At 47.5% G+C, this 17,728-nt stretch overlaps 1 protein-coding gene across 1 annotated transcript in view; it reads left to right on the top strand.

Annotated features, from left to right (window-relative positions):
* The window catches only part of sdr42e2 (short chain dehydrogenase/reductase family 42E, member 2), a 40,830-nt gene that overhangs the window by 6,240 nt on the left and 16,862 nt on the right, over positions 1 to 17,728 (top strand). Inside the window, exons 2-5 of the mRNA XM_085999958.1 lie at positions 8,182 to 8,239; positions 9,056 to 9,174; positions 10,175 to 10,250; positions 14,443 to 14,525. Of these exons, the coding sequence (XP_085856084.1) occupies positions 8,182 to 8,239; positions 9,056 to 9,174; positions 10,175 to 10,250; positions 14,443 to 14,525 (336 nt within the window). The remainder of the gene's footprint in view (positions 1 to 8,181; positions 8,240 to 9,055; positions 9,175 to 10,174; positions 10,251 to 14,442; positions 14,526 to 17,728) is intronic.

Raw genomic sequence — 17,728 nt, 5'->3', positions numbered from 1 at the left:
TTCAATAGCGTCGTCTGAGGTGCTGCCGAGTTGCAGGTAAGTTCGTTTCTTACTCGTCGCCAGTATTACGTCCGTGAATGATTGAGACACGGACAGCAGGAGTGGAACAAAATAAGTCTTTACTGGTGGAAGTCAATAGTGAAACTAAAAACACAGAGGCTCACTAGCGCCTTTTATACAGGGGTGGTCACTGCCGGCATTGCAGTCTGAGACCAATTATTCTCTTAAAGGTGCATACACAACAGTCACTGTTCTAATGTAGGAAACGCAGCAGCCAATCTACGCACAGCATGCTCCCACAAACAGCAATATGATAATGACCAGATTATCTTTTTTTAGTGATGTTGGTTGAGGGATAAATATTGGCCAGGACACCGGGGATAACTCCCCTGCTCTTCTTCGAAATAGTGCCGTGTAATGTTCCCTCTGGGCTGCGTGGTCAGGGAAAGGTCCCGCGCAGGCTGCTCACCGGCTTCTCCATTGTAAATACCATGAATGTGCGGAAATTTAAAGGGACCGCGCACGGAAAGAAACTGGCCGCGCAGAACAAAGCGCAGCTTCCGGGGAACATTGGTATCGTGGGATCTTTTACGTCCATCTGAGGGAGCAGACGGAGCCTTGGTTTAACATCTCATCCGAAAGACGGCACCACAGATGAGCCTGCTCCTCTCCTCACCCAGTTAGTGATTAGGTAGCAATCAGGAACAGGAACCTGGATGATGTTCCCCTGCCTCTCTCCCCCCAGAGATACAGATGCAAATTGTAGTCCTAATTGCTATCTCAATGCAATTCGCTAACTCAGCATTGATTGGGGAATGATTGTGGGACAGTCTGAAACTGATTGGCCTGTAATAGTGGCGTGCTGATTGGCGTGTAATAGTGACGTGCTGATTGGCCTGTAATAGTGGCGTGCTGATTGGCCTGTAATAGTGGCGTGCTGATTGGCCTGTAATAGTGGCGTGCTGATTGGCCTGTAATAGTGGAGTGCTGATTGGCCTGTAATAGTGGAGTGCTGATTGGCCTGTAATAGTGGAGTGCTGATTGGCCTGTAATAGTGGAGTGCTGATTGGCCTGTAATAGTGGAGTGCTGATTGGCCTGTAATAGTGGAGTGCTGATTGGCCTGTAATAGTGGAGTGCTGATTGGCCTGTAATAGTGGAGTGCTGATTGGCCTGTAATAGTGGAGTGCTGATTGGCCTGTAATAGTGGAGTGCTGATTGGCCTGTAATAGTGGAGTGCTGATTGGCCTGTAATAGTGGAGTGCTGATTGGCCTGTAATAGTGGAGTGCTGATTGGCCTGTAATAGTGGAGTGCTGATTGGCCTGTAATAGTGGCGTTGCTGATTGGCTTGTAATGTGGGGGGAGGACTGTTGTGTGTAACTTAGCGAAGGAGTGAAGTTTAAAAGTGTTTTGCTCTTAAACATAGAAACATAGACGATAGGAGCAGGAGTAGGCCATTCAGCCCCTCGAGCCTACTCCACCATTCAATGCGATCATGGCTGACCATCCAAATTCAGTACCCGGTCCCTGCTTTCTCCCCATACCCCTTGATCCCTTTAGCCTTAAGAAATATATCCAACTCCTTCTTGAATATATTTAATGTATTGGCCTCTACTGCCTTCTGTGGTAGAGCATTCCACAGGTTCACCACTCTCTGGGTGAAGAAATTCCTCCTCATTTCTGTCCTAAATGGCCTACCCCTTATCTTTAGACTGTGACCCCTGGTTCTGGACTCCCCGACCATCGGGAACATCCTTCCTGCATCTAGTCTGTCCAGTCCTGTCAGAATTTTATAAGTTTCAATGAGATCCCCTCTCATTCTTCTAAACTCCAGCGAGTACAAGCCCAATCGTCCCAATCTCTCCTCATACGTCATTCCTGCCATCCCAGGTATCAGCCTGGTGAATCTTCGCTGAACTCCTTTCATGGCAAGAACATCCTTCCTCAGATAAGGCGACCAAAACTGCACACAATACTCAAGATGTGGTCTCACCAAGGCCCTGTACAACTGCAGCAAGACATCCTTGTTCCTGTACTCGAACCCTCTTGCTACGAAGGCCAACATACCATTTGCCTTCTTAACCGCCTGCTGCACCTGCATGCTTACCTTCAGCGACTGGTGCACAAGAACACCCAGGTCTCTGCACTTCCCCTTCTCCCAATCTATTGCCATTCAAATAATAATCTGCCTTCCTGTTTTTGCCACCAAAGTGGATAACCTCACATTTATCCATGTTATATTGCATCTGCCATGCTTCTGCCCAATCACCCAACCTGTCCAAATCATCCTGTAGTTTCTCGGCATCCTCCTCACAGCACACACGCCCACCCAGCTTTGTGTCGTCTGCAAATTTGGAGATATTACATCTAGTTCCCTTGCCTAGATCATTAATATATATTGTGAATAGCTGGGGTCCAATGACCGATCCCTGCGGTACCCCACTAGTCACTGCCTGCCACTCGGAAAAAGACCCGTTTATTCCAACTCTTTGCTTTCTGTCTGCCAACCACTTCTCTTGTTTCTCCCTGATTTCCTCGCTCTTCTTGTTGAGCACAGACGGAATGAAGAGGGTGCGGGAGGTGGTGCAGTTTGTGAGATGGCAGCTCAAAGCAAATATCTGATCAAAATGTTTGTGCTTTTAGGAAACAAAGTTAAAATTGAGCTTAGCAACATGTTCAACTTGAAAGAGCCAACACTTGCATTATGAAAAATGATTGCACACTGGGATATCTATTTGCTCAATGCAGCACTTTGAGTAATCAATTTAATGCGGGTGAGGTATCAGATCCTGTCACTAACAATGTTAAATGTTTTTCAAACGGTTCACATTTCACAGCTGACGTGTGTCTGGACTCGGGAACTCCCCGAGGGTCTGTCAGGATTATCATTAACCCTTCCACGTCTGCAAAGCGTAGGGCCGAGAACGCAGGAGACTGGCAAGGCTCAAAGGTCAAACACAGAAGGCAAATCGTGGTTGGGTGGCACCAAACGTGGGTTGTAGAAGCTTGCACAATGTGGACAGAAAGAGTTACTGGTAAATGTTTGTGCTTTTAGGTGTTGCTCAGATTGGAGAAGTGTTGGAAGTGGAGATTTAACAGAGATTCTTTTTTAAATTAGGAAGGGTTTTGATAAGAGTGAATAGGGTAAGATTATTTCCTCTTGTTGGGGAGTCAGTGACAAGGGAGCCAGCAATTTAACATGATCATTGAGACTGACGAGAGAGATTGGGAGAAATCTCTTTACACGGCGGGTTGTTGGAGCTCAGAATGCTTTGCCCAGGGAATGGTTGAGGCAAAGACCATTGCATCTTTTAAAAGAAAATTGGATAAATATTTGAAGCAGAGGAAGATTACAGGGCTGTGAAAAGAGAAAGAGGCAGTGGGATTAGTTTTGGATTGCTCCAGCAAAGGGATAGTACAGACACGATGGGCCGAATGGCCTCTTCCTGTGCTGTAAATGTCTATGGTTCTAGCTTACAGTAGCATTTGGGCTTTATAGTAAAGAACACATTAAAGATAACGAAAGATTTGCTCCATTTCCATTTCCTAACAAATGTTAAAATGGCAGCGCACACTACACAGTAGACACTGACATAAACCTGCTGTCAAATACTTTGAAGCTATTGTTGCGACATCAATCGATAATGCCACAGTGGAAATAACACGACTGTCTTGAGGTTTCTTTCCTGACACCTCTATTTCCATTTAGACACAAGAAAATCCTACCTTTTGTTTAATTGGCTAAAATAATCCTGTTCAATTAAATACCTTTAATCGATTTATTAAAAGAGGGCTGCTCCTGCTCCAGTTCCCTCGAGTCATTTTGTCAACAGTAACAGATGGACAGGTGCCATTATTTGCTGAATTCCTGTCAGTAATTACCCTTAAAGTGCTCAATGGATGCTTTCTTTAACTGTGTGCATGTGAACTCTTCTATCCCTCATACGTGCCTTTGTTACCTCCAGACCTGACTATTCCAACACTCTCCTGGCCGGCCTCTCAACCTTCCACCCTTCATAAACTTGAGCTCATCCAGGCCTCTACTGCCCGCATCCTAACTCACACCAGTCCCGTTCACCCATCATCCCCTGTGCTCGCTGACCAACATTGGCTCCCGGTCCGGCAACACCTCGATTTTAAAATTCTCATCTTCATGTTCAAATCTCTCCATGGCTTCGCCCCTCCCTATCTCTGTAACCTCCTCCAGCCCCTACAATCCTCCAAGTCACACACCATCCTGACTTGGAAGTATGTCGGCTGATCCTTCATCGTCGCTGGGTCAAAATCCTGGAACTCCCGACCTAACAGCACTGTGGGAGTACGTTCACCACACGGACTGCAGTAGTTCAAGAAGGCGGCTCACCACCACCTTCTCAAGGGCAATTAGGGATGGGCAATAAATGCTGGCCTTGCCAGTGACGCCCACATCCCATGAATGAATTTTTAAAAAAATCTCTATGCTCCTCCAATTCTTGCCTCTCGCGAATCCCCAATTTTAATCGTTCACCATTGGTGGCCGTGCTTTTCCAGATACTATTTTCCCAAGCTCTATATTTGCATAAAAGCTGTTCATCTGTTAACTTCTGTCAGTTCTGATGAAAGATTATCGACCTGAAACGTTAACTCTGTTTCTCTCTCCACAGATGCTGCCTGACTTGCTGAGTATTTCCAGCATTTTCTGTTTACATTTCAGATTTCCAGCATCGCAGTATTTTGCTTGTGAGTTGGTATCGGTGACATACGGCCAGGGTGCAGTCCGTTCTATACTGACAGAGCTGAGTGTTGGGTGTTACTTTTAGCTGGGCAGCAGTTTACATCTCTTTATAATGAAGCTTACTCTCCTATAGAAGGACCTGCTGTGGTTCAAGGCTTGTATCTTGACCACAAACTCCACACCTTACCATCAATTTCAATTTACCCTAATCCTCTTTGTCCCTGAATCTTAAATTAACTTAACCATTTGATCTCATTGATAACCAAAAGAAGGCAGCTGGCTAAAGGGGATCAGTACAACGATTATGTCTAGAAATGGCAGGGCTGACATACCATTGGGAAACAGGGTGGGGGGGGAGGTGCAGTGGGGGGAACCTGTGGACTTCCCCAAAACTGCCCTGAGTTCCGTCAGCTTCTAATAGGGTTGGACCGTATTCCAGGAGGTTTTACCCCTCTAACCAACAAAAACAAATCATTATCTCATTGCTGTTTGTGGGAGCTTGCTGTGCGCAAATTGGCTGTCACGTTTCCCTACATTACACGAGTGACTACACTTAAAAAGTACTTTATTGACTGTGAAGCGCTTTGGCCTGTCTTGAGGACATGAAAGGCGCTATAGAAATGCAAGCCTTATCACTATATGGTGACTGTCCACTCCAATGATATCTTCAGTGGAGAATCCAGCCCACAATCCATTGCTTCTGTTCATGGTGTCACATGAGAGGAGAGCTCCATACAAAATGTCTGCTCCCAGGCTAGCAAGTGCTTTTCACAACCTCAGGACATCCCAAAGCGCTTTACAGTCAATGAGGTACTTTTTAAGTGTAGTCACTCGTGTTGTTGCGGCTGCCGCGGAACACGAATGGAGGCCGAACCGATCTGAGGAACACATGGCTTTTATTACATTCTCTTGAGAGATAGCTGCTCCAGCTCCTCTCTCTGCTAAACCCGAAAACAGACTGAGGGTGACACCCGCGCTTTTGAGTACACACTGAGGGCGATGCCCGCTCCTTTGTCATGCCTTAAAGGCAGCATGCTTCTTAAAGGCAAGGTGCCCGATTTATTGTCCACGGACGGAAAAGTGGATTGCGCCCGTTTAGGTGGCGATCCGCCACAGTGTAATGTAGGGAAACGTGACAGCCAATTTGCACACAGCAAGGCCCCACAAACAGCAATGAGATAATGATTTGTTTTTGTTGGTTAATTTAAGCCAACTTAAGTCCCATAAACAGCAACGAGATAAATGACCAGATAATCTGTTTTAGTGAATGTTGGTTGAGGGATAAATATTGGCCCAGGACACCAGGGAGAACTCCCCAGCTCTCCTTCGAAATAGGCTGCCTCTAACTAGCAGAATTAAAATGGACGAGAGGGTAAGATGGGGAGACTGAGAGTTACCAAGTGAGCATTTAGCAGCGTGGAGGACTTCAGCAGACTGTGGGATAACTGTTACGATTCAACATTCATGTAGGTTAATACGTCCGATTTCTGAGCCACACGATTTCCCACCCATTAAAGTTAATAGACTGAAAATGATACAGGATGTGAACTGGGCCTCCCAACCTCTGCACTCGAATTCCCAATATACACTCACATTGTGCAAAGCTCTGTCCCAGGAGCACTATGTCATAAAAAAAATGTTTTAATTTGTATGAGATGTGGGCATTACTGGCAAGGCCAGCATTTATTGCCCATCCCTAATTGCCCTTGAGAAGGTGGCGGTGAGCTGCCTCCTTGAACTGCTGCAGTCCGTGTGGTGAAGGTACTCCCACAGTGCTGTTAGGGAGGGAGTTCCAGGATTTTGACCCAGCGACGATGAAGGATCGGCGATATACTTCTAAGTCAGGATGGTGTGTGACTTAGAAACATAGAAGATAGGAGTAGGCCATTTGGCCCCTCGAGCCTGCTCCACATTCAATGAGATCATGGCTGATCATCCAAATTCAGTACCGGTTCCTGCTTTCTCCCCATACCCCTTGATCCCTTTAGCCTTAAGAAATATATCCAACTCCTTCTTGAATATATTTAATGAATTGGCCTCTACTGCCTTCTGTGGTAGAGAATTCCACAGGTTCACCACTCTCTGGGTGAAGAAATTCCTCCTCATTTCTGTCCTAAATGGCTTACCCCTTATCCTTAGACTGTGACCCCTGGTTCTGGACTCCTCGACCATCGGGAACATCCTTCCTGCATCTAGTCTGTCCGGTCCTGTCAGAATTTTATAAGTTTCAATAAGATCCCCTCTCATTCTTCTAAACTCCAGCGAGTAGAAGCCCAATCGTCCCAATCTCTCATATGTCATGTACGATAGCAAAATACTGCGGATGTTGGAAATCCGAAATAACAACAGAAAATGCTGGAAAAACTCAGCAGGTCTGGCAACATCCGTGGACAGAAATTTGAGTTGACGTCAACTCAAACTTCTGTCCACGGATGTTGCCTGACCTGCTGAGTTTTTCCAGCATTTTCTGTTGTTATTTCTCTCATACGTCATTCCTGCCATCCCAGGTATCAGTCTGGTGAATATTTGCTGAACTCCTTCTATGGCAAGAACATCCTTCCTCAGATAAGGCGACTAAAACTGCACACAATACTCAAGGAGTGGTCTCACCAAGGCCCTGTACAACTGCAGCAAGACATCCTTGTTCCTGTACTCAAACCCTCTCACTACGAAGGCCAACATACCATTTGCCTTCTTAACCGCCTGCTGCACCTGCATGCTTACCTTCAGCGACTGGTGCACAAGGACACCCAGGTCTCTTTGCACTTCCCCTTCTCCCAATCTATTGCCATTCAGATAATAATCTGCCTTCCTGTTTTTGCCACCAAAGTGGATAACCTCGCATTTATCCACGTTATATTGCATCTGCCATGCTTCTGCCCAATCACCCAACCTGTCCAAATCATCCTGTAGTTTCTCGGCATCCTCCTCACAGCACACATGCCCACCCAGCTTTGTGTCGTCTGCAAATTTGGAGATATTACATCTAGTTCCCTTGTCTAGATCATTAATATATATTGTGAATGGCTGGGGTCCAAGGACCGACTTGGAGGGGAACTTGGAGGTGGTGGTGTTCCCATGCGCCTGCTGCCCTTGTCCTTCTAGGTGGAAGAGGTTGCGGGTTTGGGAGGTGCTGCTGAAGAAGCCTTGGCGAGTTGCTGCAGTGCATCTTGTAGATGGTACACACTGCAGCCACGGTACGCCAGTGGTGGAGGGAATGAATGTTTAAGGTGGTGGATGGGGTGCCAATCAAGCGGGCTGCTTTGTCTTGGATGGTGTTGAGCTTCTTGAGTGTTGTTCGTGCTGCACTCATCCAGGCAAGTGGAGAGTATTCCATCACACTCCTGACTTTACCCCATGATCCATCTTTAGCGAATGGGGCATTTGTGGAGTAATCATTTGGTGAGTTACAACAACATGACAGTTTATATTTTGTTTTAAGTCATGTGTTTCTATTTATTTCTACAGCTTCAGAAAGAGCAAATTGAATCTGTGAATGTTGGTGGAACAAGACAAGTCATTGATGGTGAGAACCCAATTTAGCATTTGGTTTCTAATAAAACAACAACTGGCATTTATATAGCACCTTTAATGTACAAGAACAGCCCAAGGCAGTTCAGAGAAGCGTTATCAAACAAAATGGACATCAAGACAACAAAGGAGCTATTAGGAGGGGTGACAAAGCTTGGTCAAAGTGGTGGGATTTAAGGAGGGCCTTAAAGGAGGAGAGAGAGGTGGAGAGGCGGAGATGGTTTAGTGAGTCCATAATCTAGGCTGACACTCCCAATGCAGTGCTGAGGGAGTGCTGCACTGTCGGAGGTGCCGTCTTTCGGATGAGACGCTAAACCGAGGCCCCGTCTGCTCTCAGGTGGATGTAAAAGATCCCATGGCCACTATTTCAACGAAGAGCAGGGGAGTTCTCCCCAGTGTCCTGGCCAATATTTATCCCTCGATCAACGTAACAAAAACAGATTATCTGGTAATTATCACATTGCTGTTTGTGGGACCTTGCTGTGCGCAAATTGGCTGCCGTGTTTCCTACATTACAACCGTGAACACACTTCAAAAGTACTTCATTGGTTCTAAAGCGCTTTGGGATGTCCTGAGGCTGTGAAAGACACTATAGAAATGCAAATCTGGTCCTGCAATTATTTTCAGTTTTTCTAATGAATAACTGTTTTGATTACTGTGGTTAGCAGCAAGTTCTGTTTCACAATGAGCTTTCACCTTTTTTTGCTTTAAACAAACAGAAATCCAATCCATTTGGTTGGATTCCAGTCTAGTCAACTTTTATTAACATGTCAGGGGAGCACTGATAGCACAGAATTGTCTTTATTTCTAGTGTGCCTTCATCGGAATATCCCGAGCCTAGTATACACCAGCACTGTGAATGTGGTGTTTGGAGGACAACAAGTAGACCAGGGCGATGAAGAGACGGTGCCATATGTTCCTCTAGACAAGGTATTTGCTGGGCTTTGGTTCTGGAGACACATTCCTTCCATCTTCTTTGTCAGTTCCCCCGCTCTCCACCCAGACCCTCCCCCGCTCTCCACCCAGACCCCCACTCTCCATCCAGGACGCCCCTCCCCCGCTCTCCACCCAGACCCTCCCCCGCTCTCCACCCAGACCCCCACTCTCCATCCAGGACGCCCCTCCCCCGCTCTCCATCCAGGACGCCCCCTCCCCCGCTCTCCATCCAGGACGCCCCCTCCCCCGCTCTCCATCCAGGACGCCCCCTCCCCCGCTCTCCATCCAGGACGCCCCTCCCCCGCTCTCCATCCAGGACGCCCCTCCCCCGCTCTCCATCCAGGACGCCCCTCCCCCGCTCTCCATCCAGGACGCCCCTCCCCCGCTCTCCATCCAGGACGCCCCTCCCCCGCTCTCCATCCAGGACGCCCCTCCCCCGCTCTCCATCCAGGACGCCCCTCCCCCGCTCGCCATCCAGGACGCCCCTCCCCCGCTCTCCATCCAGGACGCCCCCCACCCTTCTCTCCATCCAGGACGCCGCCCACCCTTCTCTCCATCCAGGACGCCCCCCACCCTTCTCTCCATCCAGGACGCCCCCCACCCTTCTCTCCATCCAGGACGCCCCCCACCCTTCTCTCCATCCAGGACGCCCCCCACCCTTCTCTCCATCCAGGACGCCCCCCACCCTTCTCTCCATCCAGGATGCCCCCCCACCCTTCTCTCCATCCAGGACGTCCCCCACCCTTCTCTCCATCCAGACCCTCCCCTGCTCGCCATCCAGAAACCCCTTTTCATTTGTCCAAGTAGACCCCCTATGGTGGGGGGTCTACCTGTTTTTACTAAGTCCAAGACTGCACAGAGTGGGCTTTGAATGGGAGGTCAGGACAGAGGGCTGCGGGATGTTTGGAGGCAGTGGCTATAAACAGGAATGGTCTAATCATGCTGTTAATTACTAATGTTCTGCATAATTCCCTGTTGTATCTTTTCACCCTAGCATGTCGACCATTACTCCAGAACCAAAGCTATTGCTGATCAGATGGTGCTGGCAGCTGATGGGACTCCTTTAAAGGGTATGTGTCTTTACAACAACAACTTGCATTTATATAGTACCTTTAGCATACTAAATCACCCTAAGGCACTTCACAGGGGCGATTATCAAACAGAATTTGACACCGAGTCACATAAGGAGATATTAAGACAAGTGACCAAAAGCTTGGTCAAAGAGGTAGGTTTAAGGAGTGTCTTAAAGGTGGAGAGAGAGGTAGAGAGACGGAAAGGTTTAGGGAGGAAATTCCAGAGCTTAGGGCCTCGGCAGCTGAAGGTACAGCCACCAATGGTGGAGCTATTAAAATCAGGGATGCGCAAGAGGCCAGAATTGGAGGAGCGCAGAGATCTTGGATCTATAATCAATCCATTATCCAGAACATTTTACCTATAACTCATTAAAGATTTTTTTCCCCACCAATTATTTGAAACGTTGCTTGTGATTGTGCAGCTGTTGTACTCATCATTGTCCTGGTTTACAAATCCCACCATGGGATTGCCCGAACCAACTTCTGCAACCTCCCCCAACCCTACGGCCCATCTCGCACCTTTCTCTTCTTTGGATCTAGTCTACTCCCCATCCCCCACTCCAGTCCTTTACCCACCATCCCCTGTGCTCTGTGGGATTCTCCTCTTCCTAAACTCCTCAGCCTTTGCTGTATCTCTCCCCATCTTTTTCATAACCTGTTGTTCTGACTATTCTCTTGGTCACCTTGCCCACCCAGTTCCAGTTTGGTATCCAGCCTGCCCTTCTTGAAGCTCCCACATACAACAAATGACCAGATAATCTGTTTTAATGGTGTCGATTGATGGGATAAATATTGGCCAGGACATCAGGGAGAACTCCCCTGCTCTTCTTCCAATAGTGTGATGGGATCTTTTACCTCTCGGTGGGCAGGGCCTTAGTTTGACACCTCATCTGAAAGATGGCACCCTCCAACAGGATAATTAAGATCATTTTCAAGGCCGTATACAGTGACACCACTACTCCCGGCCAGAATGGAGATGATTGGGTAATTTCCCCGTCGATCACGCCTGGAGATCGCACTGCTGTAAGTGACTGGGATTGATTTCACGCACATCATTTGTATTCTGTAACTATCCTCCACTCACTGCATTTTGCTGGAGAAATAATCCTGTTTTTATCGGGAGACTTTGCTGTAGTTTTGGTCATGAGTTCTGTTTGCTGCAGTTCATAGATTATGTTTAAATAGACTCTGCTGTAAAATGGACTCTGTTTGCTGTAAGCCCCACCCTGCCTCCAGCTCATTGGTTGACACAGTGGTGTTAATACTCATTCTGAATTTTCCAATGTATTTTACTGAAAGTGATCAGTCATCACTACTTGGGGAGTGCAAGATGCGTGTGTTGCATGTTTGTACATTTAAACCTCTCCATCAAACCGTTGGCTCGCAGTATTACTGACAATATACCCAGGATTGCAACTTTACACCTCGTGTTGTGTGACAGAGTTTAAATTTAGCAGCTGATAATGTGATGAATTAAACATTCTCTGAACATGACACTGCAGGAGACCTGACTCGGAAGTTAAACCGTCAGCCAGTTGATCTTTCAACATCCCTAATGGACAGAATGTGTACAGGCTGCCAATTTCTTTTTCAACATTCTCCCCTGTCCTCTCCTGAAGGTAGAAGAGGGGATAAGGAGCAGGAGGAAATGGGGATAAGGAGCAGGAGGAAGAGGGGATAAGAAGCAGGAGGAAGAGGGGATAAGGAGCAGGAGGAAGAGGGGATAAGGAGCAGGAGGAAGAGGGGGATACGGAGCAGGAGGAAGAGGGGGATAAGGAGCAGGAGGAAGAGGGGGATAAGGAGCAGGAGGAAGGGATAAGGAGCAGGAGGAAGAGGGGATAAGGAGCAGGAGGAAGAGGGGATAAGGAGCAGGAGGAAGAGGGGGATAAGGAGCAGGAGGAAGAGGGGATAAGGAGCAGGAGGAAGAGGGGCAGGAGGAAGAGGGGCTAAGGAGCAGGAGGAAGAGGGGGATAAGGAGCAGGAGGAAGAGGGGATAAGGAGCAGGAGGAAGAGGGGATAAGGAGCAGGAGGAAGAGGGGGATAAGGAGCAGGAGGAAGAGGGGATAAGGAGCAGGAGGAAGAGGGGATAAGGAGCAGGAGGAAGAGGGGGATAAGGAGCAGGAGGAAGAGGGGATAAGGAGCAGGAGGAAGAGGGGATAAGGAGCAGGAGGAAGAGGGGATAAGGAGCAGGAGGAAGAGGGGATAAGGAGCAGGAGGAAGTATAAGTACAGTTTGGGCTAGGTCCCTGCCAGCCTCCACTACCTCGCCCAGGTTCCTATCTTCACAACCGAGCCTTGCTTGTGACACTCGGCAGGCTATTTTGTCCACCCTGCCTCCTCCTGTCTTTATCCAACAATGGCCCAGTAATTCCTGTCACAACGCGTGAGTACGGACGGGGTACTCACGCGTGTGCCAGGAGGAATTGCCGGTTTTCAGCGCATGCGCTGAAAACCGGCATTTCCTGTCCTCTGACCCAAGGGGTTAAGAGGCTGAACGCATGCGCGATATTGGGCAGCGCGTGCGACTTGGATTTCCTGTATTTTTACAGATTTGCGCATGTGTAAAGGGCTCCGGTTTTTACGCATTGAAAAACCACACGTAAGTACTTAGTTTTACAGGTAAGTGGTCTTTTAGTACAATTTAGAATTTTTTTTTCCACAGGTTTATTATTTTTAAAGAATCTACAGTAAGGTAAGTTTAGTTTTAGACCCTATTTTTTAAAAATTTATTTTTTTCAAAAATTTGATTAATTGTTTAAAATAGTTTTTTAAAGTTATTCATAATTAATTTAATCATTGGGATGCTTTTTAAAATTTTATTTAAAGTTTAAGTAGTGTTTTGGGGTGCCGTACTTTTCATGAGTTTGACAGTCTTTACTATCAAACTTATGAATGAAGTTTCCCTTCCCCTGATTGGCTGAACAGTGCTCACCTGATCCCAGCCGGCACATCGCACTAACTACGCCGCTGGGTCAGGTTAGCACAGCGCGCCGAGATCAGAACCTGGCCACTTACAGGAAATCCACTGCGGGCCAGGTTTCAGATGTCGGCGCGCCGGGTAAGTGCACATCGGGGGCTTGCACGCGCGGCAAGCCCCCGACACCAAGTTCTGGGCCAATGTTTTTTTATCCCACTCCCTAGCCCAGGGCACGGAGACCAAATCTATTGCCCTTAGTTTAACATCATTCAAAAGACAGCACCTCCGACAGTGCAGCACTCCCTCAGCACTGCACTGGGAGTGTCAGCCTGGATTTTGTGCTCAAGTCTCGGGAGTGGGGCTTGAACCCACGACCTTCTGACTCAGAGGCGAGAGAGAGTGCTGCTACTGAGCCAGGGCAGACAGTATTGGAAAGGCAGTTTAAAGGCACACGATCATTCATCACTTTATTTTCAAGGGACCTGGGATGCAGGACTGGCCTTAGGGAAAATGGCATCCTGAGCGAACTTATATTTTGATGCTGTTTCTTTGAGTTTAAGTATGTAGTAGTATTAGCAAAAGTTTCAGAAATAAAGCTGTAATTTCAAAAGTTTTTTATAATTTAAATAATAAACCATATAAGTCATAAAAAAATAACATTATAGCTAAGTGACAAATAAACTAAACATTAAATTAAACACTAAACTAACAAATAACAAATATAATACTTTGTTCACCAAGATATTTTGAGTCACATCATTCTCGATAGACAGAATGCCCAGCAAAGATAGCCTGTTGTCTCCCATGGTCGATCGCAAATATGTTTTTATAAGTTTCAACTTCGAGAAGCTCCGTTCGCTGCTCACCACCGATATAGGCACGGTTAACAGGATCGTGGGTGCTATCCATGTGTTTGGGAACTTGCTCTTGAAACTTGAAGTTTGCTTTTCTTGAGGAGCACTGCAGTCCACTGGAAGCAGACTTCGGAGATCGCCAAGTTCTTTGCAGAGGTCGACGCCGTTAATGTCAGACCCACTTGACCACGGCGCCCTGGGTGGTCGCCCACCCGTAAGGCCAGCCCTGCTGGGATGGTCCTTAATTTGTTATCTGATTCAGAATTAGATTTTGGATTTCTGAATTTGAAAGTGAACTCAGACTGGAGCACGAACACTGCAAACTGGGAATCCCTACAAACCTCTCAAGGCCAGAAACAACTTGTACCAACTAATTCCAGGCTGTTCTAATGTCTCTTCTGTTTTTGTTTTACACACAGGGGGCAGCACGTTCCGAAGCTGCGTACTCTGCCCCCCGGGTATCTACGGGCCTCAGGAGCAGAGACACTTGGCGCGGGTAGCGGTTAGTATTGGGCCACAAGTCCTTTCCATTTCAGCCGATTTTCTGAACCTTGCAAAGATTAGCAATGGTCTTAGCGATGCAGATAATTTACAGCGTGGTGCCTCAGCGCAATGGGATCCAACTGAGTCACACTATCCTCAACCATCACAGTGTACCCTCCGACCCGGTGTACCTTCTGACCTGTGACCTGGTGTACCCTCTGACCTGGTGTACCCTCCAACCCGGTGTACCTTCTGACCTGTGACCTGGTGTACTCTCCGACCTGGTGTACTCTCCGACCTGGTGTACCCTCCGACCTGGTGTACCCTCCGACCCGGTGTACCTTCTGACCTGTGACCTGGTGTACCCTCCGACCTGGTGTACTCTCCGACCTGGTGTACCCTCCGACCTGGTGTACCCTCCGACCCGGTGTACCTTCTGACCTGTGACCTGGTGTACCCTCCGACCTGGTGTACCCTCCGACCTGGTGTACCCTCTGACCTGTTGTACTCTCCGACCTGGCGTACCCTCCGACCTGTGACCTGGTGTAACCTCCGACCTCCGGCCTGGTGTACCCTCCGGCCTGGTGTACCCTCCGGCCTGGTGTACCCTCCGGCCTGTGACCTGATGTACCCTCCGATCTGTGACCTGGTGTACCATTTGACCTGGTGTACCCTCCGACCTGGTGCATCATGTGACCTGGTGTACCCTCCGACCTGGTGCATCATGTGACCTGGTGTACCCTCCGACCTGGTGCATCATGTGACCTGGTGTACCCTCCGACCTGGTGCATCATGTGACCTGGTGTACCCTCCGACCTGGTGCATCATGTGACCCGGTGTACCCTCCGACCTGGTGTACCCTCCGACGTGGTGCATCATGTGACCTGGTGCATCATGTAACCTGGTGACCTTGTTTCAACTAAATAGGTTAGGGAGAACCAGGGGAATCACAATTTTAAGTTGTATAAGGCCAGATCTAGGTTAAACGTCAGGAGGTGGTTCATTTATCAGAGGATTCGAGTACAGGAGCAAGGATGTCTTGCTGCAGTTGTACAGGGCCTTGGTGAGACCACACCTTGAGTATTGTGTGCAGTTTTGGTCGCCTTATCTGAGGAAGGATGTTCTTGCCATGGAGGGAGTGCAGTGAAGATTCACCAGACTGATACCTGGGATGGCAGGAATGACGTATGAAGAGAGATTGGGTCGATTAGGCTTATATTCGCTATAGTTTAGAAGAATGAGAGGGGATCTCATTGAAACTTATAAAATTCTAACAGGATTAGACAGACTAGATGCAGGAAGGCTGTTCCCGATGGCGGGGAGTCCAGAACCAGGGGTCACAGTCTAAGGATAAGGGGTAAGCCATTTAGGACAGAGATGAGGAGGAATTTCTTCACCCAGAGAGTGGTGAACCTGTGGAATTCTCTACCACAGAAGACAGTTGAGGCCAATTCATTAAATATATTCAAGAAGGAGTTAGATATATTTCTTAAGGCTAAAGGGTTCAAGGGATATGGGGAGAAAGCAGGGACAGGGTACTGAATTTGGATGATCAGCCATGATCGCATTGAATGGCAGAGCAGGCTCGAGGGGCCGAATGGCCTACTCCTGCTCCTATCTTCTATGGTTCTATGTAGAATAGTGGACCTCTGGAACAGGCTGCCGGCTCGTGTGGTGGATGCCAATTTGCTGAATTCCTTCTGGCTGAGGTGGAGATCACCTCGTATAAAAGGTAGATACAGCACAGCATTACTAGGGCCAGAGTTTTGCTTGCTTAAGGTGGGTAGAGAGGAATTTTCCAGATTTTTTTCACCAATTTGGCCTGAGTTTTTAACCGATTTCTTGCCTCTCCCAGGAGATCACATGACTCCGGGTGCGGTGGGGAATGTCTATTGTGATACACTTGCCTGGATGAGTGCAGCTCCAACAACACTCAAGAAGCTCGACACCATCCAGGACAAAGCAGCCTGCTTGATTGGCACCTCATCCACCACCTTAAACATTCACTCCCTCCACCACCGGCTGCAGTGTGTACCATCTACAAGATGCACTGCTGCAACTCACCAAGGCTTCTTCGGCAGCACCTCCCAAACCCGCGACCTCTGCCACCTAGAAGGATAAGGGCAGCAGGTGCATGGGAACACCACCACCTCCAAGTTCCTCTCCAAGTCACACACCATCCTGACTTGGAAATATATCACCTCAAGAGCTGGACAGCTGCAAGACGTACACTTAAAGGCTAAATATTGCTCTTAACTTAGTACTCGTCCAGCTCACAAAGCACTCCGATTGATGGCAGGAAAATGAAACAGTATCTGAGCCCTCTTCATTTTAAAATATTTATGTCAATTCCAAATATCCAATTTCTAGACTCCACCTGTAATGGGTCATGTGTTTTACTGTGTCAATCGCAAGTATTCCCCCAGTTTCAACAGAAATTAACATCTTAATATTAATTGACGTGTCTGACTGGGAATGGGGACAACTCTTCATAATGTATAGGTGCAAATTATGAAGGGGTTTGATGTGGATCAACCCTCTACCAACATCACTAAAACAGATTATCTGGTCATTATCCCATTGCTGTATGCGGGAGCTTGCTGTGCACAAATTGGCTGCCGCGTTTCCCACATTATGACAGTGACTACACTTGAAAAAGTACTTCATTGGCTGTAAAGTGCTTTGGAACGTCTTGAGGTTGTGAAAGGCGCTATAGAAATGCAAGTCTTTCTTTCTTTGAAATGTACCTCCTGTCACCTATCCTAATATCTCCTTATGTGGCTCGGTGTCAAATTTTGTTTCATATTGTTCCTGTGAAGCAACTTGGGACGTTTTTACAATGTTAAAGGTGCTATATTAATGCAAGTTGTTGTTGAACAGCTGTCTGCACCTCATTAAAGTGCGATTACTTCTCAGTAAGTCCTGTGGTGATTATGTTTTTGCATTCACTTGCGGTCAAAGGCTTCATTTGACCTATTCCCCAAATCTAAAGCATTGCAAGAGGAAGTGTCAGCTGTGTTTAAAGGGGCGATCTCCCCTTCATTCTTTGTTCATAATTAGATTTGATAATGATTCCGGAACACAAGCCCAGACTATTGAACTTCTAATGATTGATCTTAGTGAAATCAAGCCCTTGTAACACTTTCTCTCTCTCTCTCTCATTGCCAGATTTCAACAACAACTTGCATTTATATAGCACCTTTAACATAGTAACACATCCCA

This window comes from Somniosus microcephalus, chromosome 11, assembly GCF_052327205.1.
Source record: "Somniosus microcephalus isolate GS21.2 chromosome 11, FLI_Smic_1.0, whole genome shotgun sequence".
Taxonomy (NCBI): Eukaryota; Metazoa; Chordata; class Chondrichthyes; order Squaliformes; family Somniosidae; genus Somniosus; species Somniosus microcephalus.
Note: the sequence above shows the minus strand (reverse complement) of the source record. Positions and strands in the feature narration are given on the sequence as shown.